Consider the following 18660-nt stretch of genomic DNA (forward strand, 5'->3'; position numbering starts at 1 on the left):
ACAGGATCCCTAAGAATCCACCCTGAGACCAGCACACAGGATCCCTAAGAATCCACCCTGAGACCAGCACACAGGATCCCTAAGAATCCACCCTGAGACCAGCACACAGGATCCCTGAGAATCCACCCTGAGACCAGCACACAGGATCCCTAAGAATCCACCCTGAGACCAGCACACAAGATCCCTGAGAATCTACACTGCGAATCCACCCTGAGTCCAGAATGTTGCTGCTGTTCAGGATTCAGGAGCGTGGCACATGAATTTACTCAACCCAACCTTCAACAGCTTTTGATGCCATAAGAACACCCCTCTTCAAAAAAGCAAATACATATAGCTGGCACGGGCTAACGAGCAACAGGTGGATGTGAAATATGCCAGAACACACACACTCAGTAAAAAAAAATTAGACTCGAGACAGGCACAACACACACACACACGGGTCTGGATGTTAAAAAGAAGTAAACTTGCCATTAACTCTAAGTTATGGGCAAGGCGGAAGGGCGAGTGTCTAGATGATCACCTGTGATAAAAGCTGCCGTTAACTGCCCTGTTCTGCGAGCCCAGGTCAGGAGCCAGTGTTGAGGACAGCTTCCTGAATTAGGGCAGCACTTGCCCCTCTCCCCGCCGCAGAATGTGCCTTTCATTACCAATTTATGAGCGGCACTGAGAAAACTGCATTAAAGGGGACAACCTCAAACACAGGAAGGGAAGAAAGTAGAGGCAACAGAGTCCGCATGACTGAAGCAAGTCTGAGGACTGTAGAGCGGGGGAATGACACTCCCATCCCAAAGCAGAGCAGGTTGATCCAGACCTTTTTACCTGAAAGTCCTCACTTTGCAGGCTTTTCTACCTCCAAGTCTTCACTATACAGCATTTCCACTCTCAGTCTCTACTTTGTAGGCTTCTCCACTCGTTTATGTCCTTACTTTGCAGGATAATTCAGTCGCCACTTCTTCGCCTGCAAATATTGACTTGGCACACTTCAGTCTTTTCTCTGCTGGTTTTTCTGACCACAGGGCTCCACTTTCCACGTCTTCCACCATTTTGTGGCTCAAATCTACTCCAGGGGGTAGACTGTGGGCCTACAGAATCAAAGCTTTGCACAGTGGGTTTGGCTTGGGACTACATGAGTACATGTCACTTAAAACTTCACAACTCTAAGAATCAGGGACAAAGAGAGACAATGATCTTGCAGACTGAGCACTAGCAAACCCAACCGCAGCAAAACAGAGATCACTGAGGTCTGAGCCAGTCCTGGGGCCCCCAAAAGCTGTTGACAGGAGTCAGCCACCTAGCTTCCTAAGGGTGCTGACCTCTGCAACAACCATCAATGTCACGGAAGCCTTCATGAGAGCCAATGTCAGTGGAGTCGGTGCCCTTCCCTGTGTCACTGACTGCTCTCCCCCTCAACACGAGAGGAGGGCAGCTGAATGGTGGGTGTGTGAAGAGAAATGGGGACAGTGATGGGTAAAACACACAATACTTCACTGAAGGCTGCCACACTGCTGTTAAAACAGCATTCACCTCCACCCAGCCGAAACCATAAGGTCATTTTCAGCTCTCTTCAGAGAGGGATCAGACGTGAATCAAGAAAAGAAACACCCACCATATGCATGGCACGCAACATCAACCAGTAAAAGTGTTGTATCGATAAGACGAGCGCGTGAAACAATTTAGCGAACTAGGAAATCAAGTTGGCCAATCACAATCTTCATAAAAACTGCCACCGAGCTTTAGCTGGGTAACTTCTCCGAGCAGCACAACATATAGGCCTCAATGACTTCCTGTCCCGGGCATTCAAGTGGACCGCAGAGACACCAAAGAACAAAGAAGCAGGTCCCTGGCCAAACAATTCAACAGCAATAGGGGTCCTGTGATCGCTGCCATTTTGACAGATGTTCTCAGGAAGGGATACTTGTTACGCGACAACTTTAATCCCTTTCATGACATAAAACGACCTGATTCACAAAAGCTGCCGTCATATTTAAGAGCAACTCGTTCACTGTGTACACTTTCTTATGCAATGGCAAACTGGGGTTTGTGAAACTGACTTGATCTGAAAAGTTCAAGCATCCATGTTAATCTGAAGCTGTTTGGGTGGTTTTACTACATCCATCAGTGCTTTACAGCACAGCTGCCTCACTGGTCTAACGATCTGGGTAAAGACTGGAGCCAAGACGATTGTTCAAAGTTCCACTTTGCAGTTGGAAGAGAAGGATTTCAGTGAAACCTGACGTCTGCCTTGGCTCCACTTATCTGGCAAAATGTAAGGAGGATGAGGAGGAGGAGAAGAGAGGGAGGTCATCCATCCCTCGCAGCTTGTCTGGTTGCCCCTGGCAACAGCAGAGCTCAGTTGGAACTGTGGGACAGTGGATGTCTTTCAGTTTCCCGACTGGAAATGGAGACTTCCCCATTAGATGCACTCATAAGCACACGCACACAAAAATCACATTTCATGCCATCACATTTCAACCACTGGACGCAGTTCCTTCCACAGATGCAATCAAATTTATTCTAGCCAGCGCTCAACATTACAGACCTCTGTAGTGCTTATGTATCGTTACCTTTCTTGGTGTAATACACACTTTAAAATGGCTGTCTGAGCTGCTTGTTGCATACAGTAATTGTATGCCGCAGGGCTGGTATTTTGCATAGGCTGAAAAGCAAATGACACCCTACTTGATCAAACACCACCCAGGTCATACAGTTATATTAATGGTCATTTTTTTTTAATTTACCAGAACATTCATAGCTGAAATGGTCAACCAAAAACATGATTTAATCAAGTAATATGTTGTATTACTTATCAACTGCTAAATTAAACACACATAACTGAGTGGCAAAATGCTGGATATGGCCCTTACAAAGAAGCTTAAGCATTTCACAGAGCGATGGGCTTTCCCTGCAGATTTCATCAAATCAATCAAGCTAATCAATCGTCCCCTATCAAATTCCCACGCTTCACTATATTTGGGAAACAGAAGTGGAGACAGGTATTTTGATGAACACAGCAGTGAGATGTCCAAGCAATATCATCAAGGTCACACCCAGACATGATTAGAAATACAAGTCAAAGAAGCAGTGGGGGTGGGGGGGTGCAGGGGTGGGCTGAATATAAGAACACACAAAATAAACCTTCCCATTTCATCAGGTTTCACAGAGCACTGTTTCTGACAAGGCCACCAGAGATAAACAGGTAAGGACCGAATGTTTAAGAGAGTTTATCAAGTTTATGGATAAAAAATGATTTGTCATGTAAGACTTTTGGTCCAAAAGCTAGCCTCAATTGTCAAGGAGCTTACTCTGTTTACGAGTTAGTACTCTGTTTAACAATAGTAAAATGCTAAGCTAATAATACCCAGTCTAAAAGTCCAACTGGTCTAAGACTTCTTTAAACCTTCATGTAAGGATCAAAACTAAAAGGATCAAACCAAAAATGAAAAAGCCAATACAAAGACAAGTTGTTGAACTGTTGCCTGTTTTGTCAGTAGTTGTCACAGATTAACAATGACATTTATATCTGCCTTATGAAGGCACTTAACATGGTTACTTTTCCCAACAGCTCATCCTTCTATGCAGCTGCTGCACTGTTTGTACAGGAACTATGCACTTTGAGTAGCTCAGGGGTCAAGCTTCGAGTACAACCACAGTCCCCCTTACAGGACTTCTTACTAAAAATCTCTGACCTTGTCCCCAACTGGGATTGGATAATGGCTAAAAACTGTTGAAACCAACACTGCATTGCAGTGGGAACTGGAAATCTGAATGCAAGCTACCTCGAATTTGGAAGCTTGAATGAATGACTGTCAGGCAACAGCACAAATTCCCTTCACCTCTTGTTTGGTCAAATGTCCAAAACCTCATTGACTACATAAATTAGCTTCGCCAACTCAGTCAGCCAAATTTCGAAAAACTTTTCACTGGCTGTCCCCTCAAGTCTTGTTTTCTTTTCTCTTTTTGGGTGGATTCGAAACTGTCTGTGAAGCCCACCCAAGACAGGACTCTCCAAAACGTGAGGGGACAGGGAGGGATGTGGATTCTCCAGAGCACTGCAGAAGAGAGTACAAGAGCTCATGGAGAAGTCGCCGAGGTGGCGATCGAGCCGTACAGCCCATCAGAGACCGATGCGTACATGGGATGGGTTCATTCAGCGCCATACCCAAATCAATGCACTTTTAGGGAAAGGGTAATGTGTTTGACAGAGAGGGGAGGGGCAGGTCTGAGCCTCGTAGGGACTCACTAAAACCAAAAAGGCAAAGAGGGTGCTGCGCGTTTGTGTGCAAGAGCCGGCAGCCCAAGCAGCCTGGGAGTGACTCCACGTGCAATGAAACGGGAGCACTCGCCCGGTCCGTAAAAAACACCGGAGCTACGGAGCGGTCTCCTCCGCAAACTCCCTCCCACTACACTCGCTCTCGATCCAGTCTAGAGAGAGAGCGCCTCCGCGAGCAGAGCTTCCTTAACTGCCAGGACTCTGGTTACGTTGTAAATCAAGTTCACCGGCATGTAAAAGCTGGCGGAGGGACTATGAACTTGTGAGCGAGTGGGTGTCTCCCCTTTCCAACCCTGAGCTATCAAACTCAGAGTAAATCAATAGACGAATGGGGAAGCCCTCTCCAGTGGTCTCGGCAAAAGACAAACAAGCGACCGCTCTACTTGCTCAAACGTGTTCAACGGGGAACAGGAAAGGGAGCTCGGATGTGTAGGTCCAGACTTGACTGGGGTGGCAGGGATTTCCTGAATGAGATCGACTATATAATGCTCCCACCCCCCTCCACACACACACACACACTATCTGTTCACAGACAGCACTTCAGTACGAAAGCACAGTGCACGCACAACCACACACGTGCACGTGGGAGTCACAACCATTCACACATTAAGCGTACACTAACATAAACACAAGCGATCAGTGACTTGGCCACATATGCTCCAGCACCTTTGCGAACACCAAAATCTGCCTGCTCACAAGAGCCCGGGCACACGCAAGAGCGACTCATCGTTCCCAGCATCTCGCACACCGGCCAAAGCACCAGGAAAAGATCTTCGACCAAACCACTCTCAAAAAGCTGCACTTGAAAAACCCGATTCGCAAAATAAATAAATAAATAAATAAATAAAGTTTTCCTTTTTTACAGACGTGTCAGGGTTTCGTACAATGAAGCCACTCAGTCCATTCACAACAGCGTGTCACCCGGCCACCGATACCAAAAGAAACCTCACAGAGCTTCTCTATCATTCGCAAATAAATGCAGGCGGGACGAGGAGAGATAGAGGCAAATAAAAATGAGAATGACTTGGTTCTGAAGAAGACTATTTGGTGATTAAGCTTGCTTCTACATGTCAGCCAATGCAACTGCCATGCCGAAAGGCAACTTGGAACCGAAGTTTGGTTACAGAAACAAGGCTACGAGATGCATTTAATGGGGTAACTGGTATACATTGTGTGAGCCTCCTCACATGATACTAGTTGCTTTTATGGTTAACACAACTGCCTAATAGGCAAGGTGGAGCTCAGTACTAAAAGGTGGACTGGGAAAATGTTGCATTTTGCATTCTGATCATTGTCATTTGAGGTACCACACAGACAAACGAAATTCCTCAGTGACTCAAAGTCAAACTGTAACCAACCTTTCACCTGAAAATCTAATATGGATTAAATCTAGTCAAGTCGTAGCGAAAAAAATAAACAAGGAAGATCGCAAAATAGTGCTAAAAATAACCCACCGAAAACGGATGACATTTGAATATTGCCTATGGTCGTAACTGTCACGATTAAAAACCGTAATACAATTTACTGCGATGCACTGGAAACAGTGACCAAAAACGCTGGGGAAAAAGGGAAAGTGTCCATTTTGAACCGGCGTTCTATTTCAGCACCACCTCTAGTCCGAGGTGGATCGCAGAAAACCGATTCGTAGGAGCAGAAAGGTGTAGTCATATATGCAGTGAAGGATTCACGGTTACAGTTGGAATAAGCATCTACCTAAATAAATTGATATGAACTATAACCTGCCTTTTTGGCGACGCAGGGAAACTAAGCTAGCCAGAATCAGCACATCTAGTCTTAGAATTACACGCGTGTGCACGAATGCATTTACAGGGTAGGATTAAATGCTACTTTGCGTTCAGATGTAAATTCAAAATGAAATGTGATTTTACCTACCCTAATAAATAAATAAATACATAACCGCACAACTGAAACACCAAACGCAATACCCTTGCCCTTTTCAGAACCACTGCTTAAATATTGCACTGGCTTTTAGGTACCCCTTATAAAGCACGCACATTATCTACTTAAAGCGTACCTAAATAAAATTTCCAGAAATGTACGAAAGAGATTTGATTAAGCCATAATGGACGAGCTGATTTTAAACTGCATAGGAGACAGACCGCTATATTCACTCCAGTAAAGTGCACGGAAAGTAACGTTATTACTTAGAACACACATATGCATATTTCGAAGATGAAACAGCCCACTACAGGTAGCTAGCTAGACATATCCGATGTATCCCTGGTCTCCCTTAACACCTTATCTAGTGGCTGTCTAGGTGATTGAACTTATTTACATTTTCTTTTACCATGCATCTGCAAATATGATTGCTAGTAAGCCAGCTAGCCTGCTTATACGTTGATAGCAAGCGAACGCAGTTATGCTGAAGTCCTACATTAGCTGGCTAATGGTAGCTAGCTACCTGGCTCGGTAGAATGCTGTCGAGATAGCTAGTTACTGTTGCTAACTGGCTAACTAGCTAGCTAATAAGTCGGTGTAGGACGCCGCATTTCAAAATGCAGATATCCATCACAGCAAATCACAGCTACCATCGCGATTAACACACTTCAGTGCTGTAGCTGCTCATTACCAGCTAGACAGCAATTAGATACTGCTTGGATACAATTGAACAGAAGGACAATGGCATGGACACGGTGTAAATTTATCGACACCGGCTTGACTGAAGTGACAGTGCCGAATTGTCTCTCTCATATCCTTTCCCTCCCCTCCCCATTCCCCGGCACTGAACGGCCTGCGAATCAAGCACCTTCAGATACAGAACGGCGTCTTGTTGCTTGGAGAAGAGGTAATGGAAGACGCTGACACAGTTACGTTAAGATAATGACAGAAACATGTATTCACATAGATGAATCAACGACAAACGACGGCACACACACACTGCGTTTATACTGATATCATTATCAATTTGAAATATCAAAATAAGCATGCCAATGTGATCTTACCTCAGGCGGCGGCTCGCTTCAAGCTTCCCGAAGCAGCCATTATCAGTATTCCCTCTCCCTCCGTCCTAACCTCCACCACTAAGTACCGGGCAGATTCAGAAACCGGTAAACCAAACCCCCTCCCCCAACCTCCACTCCTCTGATGGGTGCGATCCCCTTCTCAAAAATGCAGATCTATATTTTACAAAATCGTTGGTCCGCTCCTCTGTATCCCTCTCTTGTAAAGCGGTAACGTTTGTCTCCCAAGCGCAGTAGCTGAACGCACGGGCAGTTTTGGATTTCGGCGTTCTCAACCCGGCGCAGTGCACTGGTTAGCTGGCTAGCTAGTATAGTACAGATTCTAAGTTACCGGGTGGGTTCGCTTAAGGGTGGTTCAATGTAGCAAAGCCCACTTTCTTCTCCCCTTTCTCTTCCTTTTTCATTCCTTCCTTCCTCAGAATTGTCTTTCTTTTTCCCTCCCCGGGAACCGTGTAGGCTAGCTAGCTAGTTCGCCGTGTGGGTAGCTATCGGCAGCTAGCTAGTTATCGAAGAGTGTTGCTTGGTGTTAAGGAAGGGGGTGGATGGGGGAAGAGAGGAGTTCTTTTTACAAATAAAAAAACGAATAAAATAAAAATTGGGGTATTTCTATCGCACCGCTAAAGCTAGCGATGTGCAATCGCTAGGGAACCCCCCCTCTCTGCCCGATAATCTCGTTCACACCAAGGCTAGTTTTTGCTCGAGTAAGAGAGGGTCTGCCCGGCTTGCGCGCTCCCAAACCCAGGCGCGCTCCCGCTCGCTTGCGCTGCGTTTAGAGAAGTTTCCCCCCACAAAATGGCGGCCAAAACAAACCGGTGGCTGGCAACGGCCACCAGTCGTTTAACACTAGTTTAGTTAAAACAAGTGCGGACAATAAAACATCAATGTGTGTGGTACACATGCTGCGTGCCAGCAATCGCAAAAATGCTCATGTACGCGCTGGCCAGTCAACTCAGTTAATGTTAAACGGGTTATGGTGTTTGCCAGCTAACGTAGCTGGTTAGCTGCAAGCTAGTTAGATGTCTTGCTAACAGGCTACACTATTTGGGTAACTACGTAGCACAACAGCGAGTACGGTACAAGCTAATATAATTAGAAATGCGTTGCGGGGGACGCTTGAAAAATTAACCAACTACCTATCCGTTGCATCAAATGTCAATGTTGTCCGCAAGGCAAACTATTTAGCTTGCTATGTTACAGAAACATTCTTATATTAACTAGACCTAGCTAGCTATCTTAATTGTTCCTACAGCCCGTACAGGGTTAGCTAGCTCAACATGATTTAGCAGCACCGTCAGTAATATACTCCAAGTAAAATACAAAAAACGTAGTTTTAACTTACAGTTTGCATGGAGTGGCTATTTTCATTTAATTGTAAATCTTTTTGTTTTTAAAAAAAGTGAGATTTAAGGTGTCCTATGTGTTTTTTCCGGTTTGAATTTCCCGCCTCGGTCGCGCGCCTTAACGCGAGAACTGGTGTGAGTCTTGCTCGTTCACTCACATAAAATGGCGGTGGTCACCTATTACTGGGAAGGGAAAAAAGTGTAATTTAACGTTTTGCTGTTGAGGTAACAGGCATGGTAAAAATATTAGCGGGCAAATGTGACTGGCTTCTCACATAGTTAATCTTAATCTAAATCTTGACACATTAATAGTAAGTGTGCGTTCAGAATAACGTCAAGATACATGCAGCTAACGATGCTAAATATACTTAGCTGCTCGTCGAAATATCCCCTGCTCTGCTTTTCATTTTTTTCTGTGGACCTTTTTCATTGATAGCATCAGTGCGCGTTCACTTTTTAAAATGGCGTAGCAAACTTTTGGTTTAACGCAGAAGTGTTTTTGTTGCACTTGTTCAAATATAGCTAGGTACATACTTCTTAAATGTATTAACACACAGCTTATGGCATTTACACGGTAGATTCAGCTGTCAATTTAACTAACGTTAGCTATGTGGCTATCCAACTACAGCCTGGCTTTCTAGGGCATATGCATATTTTCATACCGTAGAGTAGACTAATCCCATCACCGATACTGCCACGCGAAAGAGTGCCTAGGTGTTGCCAAATTTGATCTGTCTCTCCATTATTTTCATTTTGTAATCTACATAGTTATCGATTAAACGGGTTGTGTAAGGTTTAAAGAACAACCTGTCATATGTTTAAATACTGCCAGACAAGTTGTTACAACTCGGTCAGAGGCTATGTGCCTTGCATTTTCCCCTCAATTTTATTATGCCATATCTGACAGTTAAAAGATTCCATCAGATTTGACGCAGGCAACATGTGCATTGACTTAAGCAACATTAAAAAAAAATGTTTAAATCCGTATTTCATCCATTCAAATGACATTTATCTTTGATCCACAATGGTTTGATGATACACATGCCCCTTCCTGACAAACTGGGGAAGAACATAGGATTTTCAAGTTTTTTTTAATACAAAAAAGTACATAATCTTGGGAGTTCAGGTGTCACAAGTTCAGCAAAAATGGTTCTCTATAAATGGTTTTCATGTATTTGTCTACTGAATCCACCATTTTAAATACACTCAACTCCAATTTAGTGGAGTGCAACAGCACTGTTCTTTGAATAAAATGACATGTCAACTTAACAATCAAGAAATTAAGTCAAACTTAGGACTTTAACAAATGTTTCAGTGTCACTCCTTTATACCAATAACTTCAGTTACAGCATTTTACATTATAAAGCATGGGAGGGGGAAAGGTGGAAACAAACCATGACATTTCTATACATTTCTCCAATTGTGTTCCAGCTTTTTTTAGTCCGAGGTGTAGGGAACTCTGTTTTCCTCAAGGACTACAGGCTAAAAGGTCCAGGATAGATTCAGTGATGGGAAGAAATCGGTGAGGGGTGCAAAATTGCCTGGTCAATACTTCAAACACCAACGACTTTGTCACCCCCTGCTGGCCACATCCAAGATGACAGACAAACGGATAGCACTGCAAGTCACAGCAATGCTGGTTGCAGTTTATTTCTTCTGCTTGGGGGGTGGTCTAGAGGGAGAATGTGAGAAAGTGTTACATCATTCAACCCAGGCCACACATTCACTGTAGATAAACAGCACTTGTAGGAAAAAAGGCATAAAACAAGATGCAACCTATTGAACTAGGCTGTGTACAATTATTCAAGCTGTCAATACAACTGCCCGTATCAAACATGACAGCCAGATGCCTTTTTTAAAGCAAAATCCATACTACGTTAGAAACAACCAAATTTAGAGCTGAAAATGTGTGTGGGGTCATGCAGTCACTGTACTAAGCAAAAAAAAAAATAAAATAAGATAACCCATCTCCACTCTCACCTGTAGATGCCCACAACAACGGCATGGTCTCTCTCATAGGGCTCCAGCGTCAGCTGTTCCTGGGGCTTCATGTTCTCCGAGCCCATCTTCTTCACTTCCGCCGCGAACACTGCCTCCGGAGCCGCCGTAGAGTCGATGCAGTTCGCCTTTGGGGGGCGGGGGGGGGGGGGGAGAAACGGCGATGAAACACCCGCCCTGACCGTGCCAAACACTGAAGGGCCCAGCTCCAGGATGACCTAACTGGGGGGGCCAACGCTGCCTAGCTATTAGCAGCTTGAGCTGCTCCTTGCCGATGGGGAGAAAGAAAATCCATTGACCTTCAAAGTACAGTGAGCTAGCAAAACTGTACTTCTGAGAAAGTAAAGCGATACCTCAATTAACTTGATTGTATCAGGTAGCACCTTGAGCGTACACCAAACTAAATGTGAGCCTTCAGCTTGAATGGTACAGGCTATCTTAAAGCCTTTCTTTTCATTGTTTCATTGTAACCATTGCAACTCACTGCTCACGGATTTTAGTTAAATAAAAATCACTTGGGAGCATAATAGCAGTGTGCTGGTAGAATTTTCTTATTTTGCATTATTCTTCTTTTACCAGGCACCTGCGCTAAATTTTGGATGTGCGTATGCCTTTATTATAATAATTGCCATTGCAACCAAGCCAACAACTTCAGTTGTTACCAAATTACCAAGGTGTTTCAATAATGATTTATCTAGACAATTTCATGATATTCACCCTGATTTTTGTGTAGCTGACATGGATCAGGTAAAGGCTACAGTATAATAAAAATTTAAAAAAAGGGACAATTCTAATGTGGTCATTGGTTATGGTGTAGCGAACGGCCCACACCAGTCACGCATTACATCGGTTCGCTCACCTTGATGGAGATCACAAAATGGCCTCCGTTCTTGAGGAAATTGTGGGCGTTGAGGGCGACGATTCTGGTCTGGTCAGGCTGAGCAACGTCAGCAAAGATCACATCCACCATTCCTGGACACAGGGACGGGCAGACTCGTGAGTGATAAAGTGTAGCAGTAGCGTGTGGCGTAGCAGTCAGAGCAATGGGCTATGCACCTGCGGATGCCCTTGAATCACTGGTCAGGCAACCGACGTGAGTTTGACACAATGAACAGGGACTGCTGGCAACAAACTCAGACCTTCCCACTCATCCACCAGAAATGGCTGCTCATTTTAGCCAACTGTCTTACAGTGAAGCACGCATCAAACCGAAAGGGCTGTAAAATGGGAAGACGCCGAAAGGAAGAAGCAAGTCTACAATAATTTAGCTCTCATTCACTTTTGGAAATGTAATATTTGTTCCTAACTCTTAAAACAAATGTTGGATTTACATGTCCTGGGCAAAGGATATCACCTAGTTTTCTCTAGTAAAGCCAAACTTCACAGCTGGACATGGTGTTGAATTATTGTTAGAGAGAGAACTGCCTAAATGTTCAACAAAAATCCTTCATACACCGAACGGGACAAACATTTGGAGTTTTGTTGAGTTAGTACAAGTTAACAGTCACGGCATTGCCTATGAATGCCTAATTATAAGAGTGTCGAGCTGCACTACCTGTATGCACTTGGCTAAATGAAGCAACCTACACCCCCCCCCCCCCCCCAAAAAACAAAACAAAAAACAAACAAGCATAAACCATACAGAAAGGAAGTTGTTTGCAGAACTTCGAGGGTTACTGGCTGTTTATAGTTCCATAGTGCGGTAGGCTTAATTTTTTTTTTTTTTTCCCCCAGAAGGTTACACAACGGTACACCAAGTCTCAGAATTGGAGTATTTGATCGCTTATCAGCGCGGAGGAAGGAAACGAGTCGAGCCGAATCATTTCACGTCCCCGTTTGTGTACAACAGCACACAACCTCCATTTTATACGAATCCACAAACTGCCCTGTTTACACTCAAAATCCTCTCCTCATTCAGCATTATTTTATTTAAGCATTTCTAAAAACCCTAACGCGCGACCTGCTTTATTTTATATGCCACACAGATCACACTGCTGTATTAGGACGCACTTAACACAGAAAATATAGCCAGTGTGACAGAATCAATCACCGGCTGGGAACTCCTTTCCTCCCATGCAATTAATTATGTAAGAAATAAAGCCCACACATCTGTGCCACCGTGGCTAAATAAACCAGCGCGTGGTGGTGTAACGCAGCCCTGAGGCGACACTGCGGCACCGAAGCCAGCAGACTAAACATCGGAGTCCTTTTCACTTTTGGTTTAGTGCGCCGATTACAGGTGATCCGCTGTTATGTTTAACTGCAGTCTCGCATATCTGTGTTGAACGCCGATTAGTGGAAGGCAGCTGAATTACGCTTCAAAGTCCAGCTCCCCACTGCTGACCGCAATCTAATCCAGGCCACGCGACTCAAGTGCCTCGTGAAAATGTCTTGCTTGCGGTTTAATAGATAATACCTAGCCAGACAAGCTTGCCAAATGTTAATGGCTGCAAATGTTTGTTAGCCACTTGCGTCACATACCTGGTACGACATAACAGCCAACAAGGGGCTCATGTTGGTCTTGACAAGATAGCAAGCTAGCCACTTAAGACTGAAGGGTTTGGTGCAACCCCAATAGCTAGCTCATGTGCCTGTGGTACAAGTGGATGATAATGGATGATGTGCGGAGAGGCTGTTCCTCACTGTATCACCTTCACACCAAACCAAAAGAGGGAGACAGAGAGAATGTATGAACAAGGAAGAGAGAAAGAATGAGTGAATGAACAAAGGGAGAAAAAGTGAATGAGCAAGTGTGGAAGAGAGCATTGTTTATTGAGAAAGAGGGCGAGAGAGAAAGAGAGAGAAGAGAGAAAGGGAGAAGAGTGAAGCAAGACAGGGGGGAGAGAGAGAAGAGGCGAGAGAGCAGAGAGAGGAGGAGGGAGAGAGAGAGTAGCAGAGAGGGGGGGAGAGATGAGCGAGACAGAGAAGGGGGGGGAGAGAGAGACAGAGAGAGTGAGAGAGACACAGAGGGGGGGGAGAGAGACAGAGAGAGTGAGCGAGACAGAGAGGGGGGGAGAGACGAGAGTAAGCAGACAGAGAAGGGGGGGGGGGGAGGAGAGACAGAGAGCATTGTTTCTTTGGGATGTGAAGTTTTGGGGCAGAGGGCGTGAAACGGCCGTGTGTGCAGAAGTGTGGGACCTCACCGACGAGCATGCGGTACTTGTGCGGGTGGCGGGCGTCCTCGATGATGGGTATGATGTTGGTCCTCTTCTTGGCCACGTTGAGCAGATCTCTCCCTGACCGGTGGGAGAACTCCACAGCGTACACAAGCCCTTCCTACACAGCAGGGCAGGGAGGGAAAACCTCTTCACTACAGATTACAGGCATTTCAGGCAGACACGCTTATCCAAGCAGCCTCCACATCACACAGTCTTTTTCCCCAAACAGTCGACTTACACAGCTGGATGTTTACTGAGGCAATGCAGGTTAAGTGCATTGCTCAACGGATACAACGGCAGTGCCCTGTCCGGGAATCAAACCTACAACCTTCACCTTAAGGCCAATATCTGAACCATTGAACCATACGCTGCCCCCAACTCATCCCATAACACTTAACCCAACTGCATACAGTATAACCAGTAAAAAAACAAACTCTTCAGGAATCAAGGGTAGGAACAGCTTGAAAAAGCTGCAACTTTGATGTCAAAACAGACAGATTTTAAGATCTTCAACTAATCTCAATCATTACTTGTAGCCTTATTATTTTTCTTTAATAGGCCACTCAATCTTGTCGCTAATTGCAAAACTACATTAGATAAACTAGTTAAAGTCAAACCAGTCACGACTGGGATCTCTCTGGAGCCTAAGAGACTGACGGCTCCCCAGATTCTCTGGACAAACAAAGAGCTGCTTTTATTTTATTTTTTTTAAACACAAAAGGCACACTCACGGGCCCAACGATGTCGGACACGTGAGACACGGTCGTTCCGGAGGCTGCTCCCAGGTACATGACCTTTGCCCCCGGCTTGATGTGGATCTGGTCCACTCCTCCCAAGATGGCAGCTGCCAGCTTCGACCGGAAGGGGTTCCACGCTCTGTACTCAATCTTCGTTTCTCCCTCCTGTAGGTACACACGCACGCACGCACGCCGGCTTACACACGCATCCTCATCCCAAATCTGAACAGCATCACGGCCAGCCGAACTCGCCTAGCCTTCAATCAACACTGAGACCCAGACTGCACCTCGGTACCCCACCCCACCCCGAGCCGACAGCGCCGCGAGCCATCGGCCCTTAATTACAGGGACGTAACTGACCGCCACGGTTCAGCAGCGGTCAAAGGGGACCCGGCCGGTGTCACCTTCCCTTCCTGTGTGACACAGAGGAGGGCGACGCGGCCGCAGCCTCGAGCGCCCGGGGGGGGGGGCTGACCTCACCTCCACGTTGATCCTCTTCTCCCCGTACACGGACTCGCCCACGACCATGTTCCTCGTCACCAGCGCGTCCTCCTTCCCGCGGCAGATAAACACACCTAGAGAGGGGGGGAGGGAAGGAGAGAGGGAAGGAGAGAAAGAGAGAGAGAGAGAGAGAGAGAGAGAGAGAGAGAGAGAGAGAGGTGTTATTTACTGAGGAGGTGCTGACTATCCATACCATCAGCAATCAGAAGGTTTTTGGGCCATTCCAGAATACACCTGTCAAAAATTCCAAAGCAGTGATGACGGTCACAGCAATGGAGGAACAAGGTGCCGTACGGCACAGGCCACAGCCGGTGTACCCTATTCTGTGTTACCATCAAACAATTCGTAGTAACGCCAAATATATTTTATCTGCCATCGTCCTTTTCCACGTGTGCAGTGCAGTGCAGTGCATCTGGAACCAAATGTTTCTGTCCTTAGTCCTCGTTGAGACACAAAATGGCAGCTAATCATTAAATATTTAGATGTATGCTTGCACAGAACACTCCTCAAACTGACAGGTCACATTACTGACATCCAGTTATTCCATTACATAATCTAAAGACACAAAAAGTCCCACAATGCTGGAAGCCAAAAAACAAAAACTTCCACATTCAAACTCTACCACTGAATGTTACACCAAAGGTGTGACATCAATGCAATTAATGCAGTTCAACAAACTGCATGGTTTTGGGAAAGAAACACCAGCATATCCCACTTGCTTTTACTCCTTCACTATCAGAGGGAGATGTTGCTGCTTCATCAACATCTCAGAGTGTTTGAATGCAAAAACTGTTTCAGAAATAAAAATCTACCATTCACCATTGCCTTCTACACGTTACCACGTCATCTGGCTTTCCAAAATCATAAGCAGCCACCTCCACCACCTGCTGCTGTCAGAGACACTGCCTGAGAACCCAGCAGGACAGTGCGCGCACACCACTTAAAATGAGTATGACTGATACACGTTACCAACAGGAAATTATTATTATTATTATTACTCAAATCAGCGGAGGCTAGAAAGGGAAAGGTTTCTAAATGGCAGAGTTGTTGGATCTCACGTTTATCCCAGATCAAACAGGGTCTCACCTTCATGTCTGTGGGGTTCAACTGTCACTTTCCTGCCCCCTCGGAAGCCCCCGCGTCCAGCGCCTCTTCCTCCTCCTCTGCCCCGGGGTGTGCCGCGACCCCCTCCTCGGCCCCGAAACCCCCCTTCTCCACTCGGGGACCGGAATCCTCCTCCACCTTACAGACAAGGGGGGGAAGGGGGTTAGGATCTGACCACCGTAAAGCATGTCACAAGTGGAAAAACATTAACTCAACATGCATTTAAGATTTTAAAAACGACGTTTCAAACGACGACTGAAGACTCACCTCTTCAGGCTGCACCTCTCCCCATCCCTCCCTACCCCCCTGTAAATGACCGTAAGCTTAGGGTTGTAACTAGGCAGCTGTTTCGTAGGTGACTTAGGTGCATTAACTGTCTTAACCACTGCTTGTATTTTTTCCATAGATTGCGTTGTTGCCGTTCTCATTGTGTTAGTGTTAATCAGTTTAACCTTCAGGGTCCAAGTTGAACTATGCGGTTGTTCCCTGCACTTGGACCGGTACTTCTCTCTAGGGGTTTCGTCATACTTGTTCCTGGTTATGGTTATACACTTTGTTGTATGTCGCTCTGGATAAGAGCGTCTGCCAAATGCCTGTAATGTAATGTAATGTAATGTAAAAAGCCGCGTAATGCGAAAAGTAGGAGTTGATCGCTTGCAACGGCATTTTCAATGCGAGACGAATATACAGTTCTAGCATCCCGTCTGTTACAGTGGGCAATCAAATATGCCCCGCGAGATTAAAAACATACGTTTATAAACAAACAGTCACACCTGAATCATGTTACATGAAGACTATTGATCACAAAAAAATTAGATAACTCCCTTTCACCACTAGATGGCACGCATACCTAAAAGGGATAGTTCTATTTCGGGAGTTTTTTGGTGTCATTTCATTATCTACATGTTTTTAAACTACAGAGAGCTTGTCTGTACGGCGAAGGACAACCACTTCTAACGAAAATGGCTGATAAAGGTGCTTTTACGAGTATGCCTTAAAGGTGATACAAGGCAACATCCTCCAAAAGCATTTCGTGTGCGTGTGGCCGTTTCTGTCTAGCTAAAGATAAGCAAAGCAAATGCAACCAAAAGTTATTGGAACTCGTGACTTACCACCTCTACCACCACGGAAGCCTCCTCTTCCACCTCTATCACCGAAGCCGCCACCTCTATCACCGAAGCCGCCGCCTCTATCACCGAAGCCACCTCGTCCGCCGCCACCTCTAAATCCGCCACGGCTACCTCCACCTCGTGGACTGAATCCTACAAAGTAAAGTACATTTCAAGTTAGTGACACGGGAAAAAAACAACACTGGATTAGCCTGCTTTATTTCTAGCACAGTTACACTTTTAAAATCGCCCCGTTAAAACACATTAAAAGGCCATTGATAGCCTAGAAACAAACTGAAAGCAGATTCTTAGTGAAATACGCAAAGCGAATACTTTAGTAGCGCATCCACCAATTACGCCATCAATCTCATGCGTGTTTCGAGAGAAGACATCATAATTTGTTTGGATCATCTACTTCGCCAGATCAAAAGACAGTTCAACAATACAGGCGAAATACTGAATATCGGTAGGTTCCATGCCCGGCGTGTTTAGACAGACTCTGGCCCTAAAAGACCTAGACCACATGGCGAGGACCACATAAACGGATTGCACCTACTATACAATTCTAATTTATTTGCACGTAAACAAAGTTAGCCGTCTAATCATCCTGGGAGACTTGGACAACAGGGGTCTAAACGGGCTCAAACACAGGCAAAACAATTACCAAAAATGTTTGCTGGTTAGCTAGTTCGAAAAGTCCTACCTATCATGTTGCGAGACAGCAACATGTTGCACATGCCGTATCTACAGAAGGTAACTAGCTCTAGCTAACGTTAGCTAGCTTGCTGCGACAACCGTCGATGCATTAAAATGGGACAAATGTCGTAGTTAGCAATCTCTCAAACAAATAACGCTGGAAAATAGTATTTAGCTAATGTAGCAAGACAACTGGTCACATATACAATTATATACCGTTTTTAAACATTAGCTAGCAGTACATTTTTAGCTGGCTAAGCTATGCGCGACGTGTAACTTAAGCCTTAAATAAAGCCAGTTTAACAAACAATGTATATTTATTTTATTCTTCGCGTGAACATGCAACATTTTATCTATGTGTTCAGCTACACTATAAGTACCTGGTCTCATATCTGTTGAATATATTCTTTGCAGCTGCAGTCTTCCAACTCTTCTTTATCCGACCGACGTCTTCCGTATCCAAGTGCGAAAAAGCGTGAACGCACGCACATGTGGCCACCAGGCCAGGTCGCCGCTCCCACAATGCCTCGCGTGTAACATAAAAAAACACAAGCAGCTATGTCGCAGTTGCTTAGTGTCGCCCTCTAGCTTGGAAGACCAGGGATTTTCAGGGTGGGTGTGTCCATCAAATCCACAGTAAATGCACGTTCCCATTGAAGGTTTGGTTAAAACAAAGGTTGCAAATATGAGTAGGCTATTACACGAGCAACAAAGAAGTATATGTCAATTCAAAGCTACACAAGCGTAGTGAAAAAGAGGTGAAAAC

At 45.2% G+C, this 18660-nt stretch overlaps 2 protein-coding genes across 3 annotated transcripts in view; both read right to left on the reverse strand.

Annotated features, from left to right (window-relative positions):
- Positions 1-8741, reverse strand: part of dyrk1b (dual-specificity tyrosine-(Y)-phosphorylation regulated kinase 1B) — a 58039-nt gene extending 49298 nt beyond the window's left edge. The window contains exon 1 of one of the 2 annotated variants that reach the window (XM_064305067.1): positions 8591-8741. The gene's annotated coding sequence lies outside the window, so the exon portion shown is untranslated. Of the gene's footprint in view, positions 1-7233; positions 8090-8590 lie in introns of those variants that run through there. The other variant, XM_064305058.1, reaches the window with a different exon arrangement.
- A 922-nt stretch (positions 8742-9663) lies between these two features.
- Positions 9664-18434, reverse strand: fbl (fibrillarin). Its single transcript, XM_064305103.1, has 9 exons — positions 18275-18434; positions 17202-17351; positions 16072-16227; positions 14965-15059; positions 14479-14649; positions 13733-13865; positions 11449-11561; positions 10572-10717; positions 9664-10263 (listed from the first exon to the last, which is right to left on the reverse strand). Exons 1-9 carry the CDS (start codon positions 18282-18284, stop codon positions 10239-10241), a joined length of 999 nt encoding a protein of 332 aa, XP_064161173.1. The 5' UTR covers positions 18285-18434; the 3' UTR covers positions 9664-10238.
- Positions 18435-18660: the final 226 nt, after the last annotated feature.

The sequence above is a fragment of the Anguilla rostrata genome, chromosome 1 (genome assembly GCF_018555375.3).
Source record: "Anguilla rostrata isolate EN2019 chromosome 1, ASM1855537v3, whole genome shotgun sequence".
NCBI classification, from domain to species: domain Eukaryota; kingdom Metazoa; phylum Chordata; class Actinopteri; order Anguilliformes; family Anguillidae; genus Anguilla; species Anguilla rostrata.

Excerpts from the sequence above, each read along its gene's own strand:
- fbl (XM_064305103.1), bottom strand. Across the intron at positions 16,228-17,201 it reads CTTCCGTGGTGGTAGAGGTG|GTGGAGGAGGATTCCGGTCC; the intron begins GTAAGTCACGAG and ends CTTGTCTGTAAG. Across the intron at positions 15,060-16,071 it reads TGAACCCCACAGACATGAAG|GTGTGTTTATCTGCCGCGGG; the intron begins GTGAGACCCTGT and ends CCCCCTCTCTAG.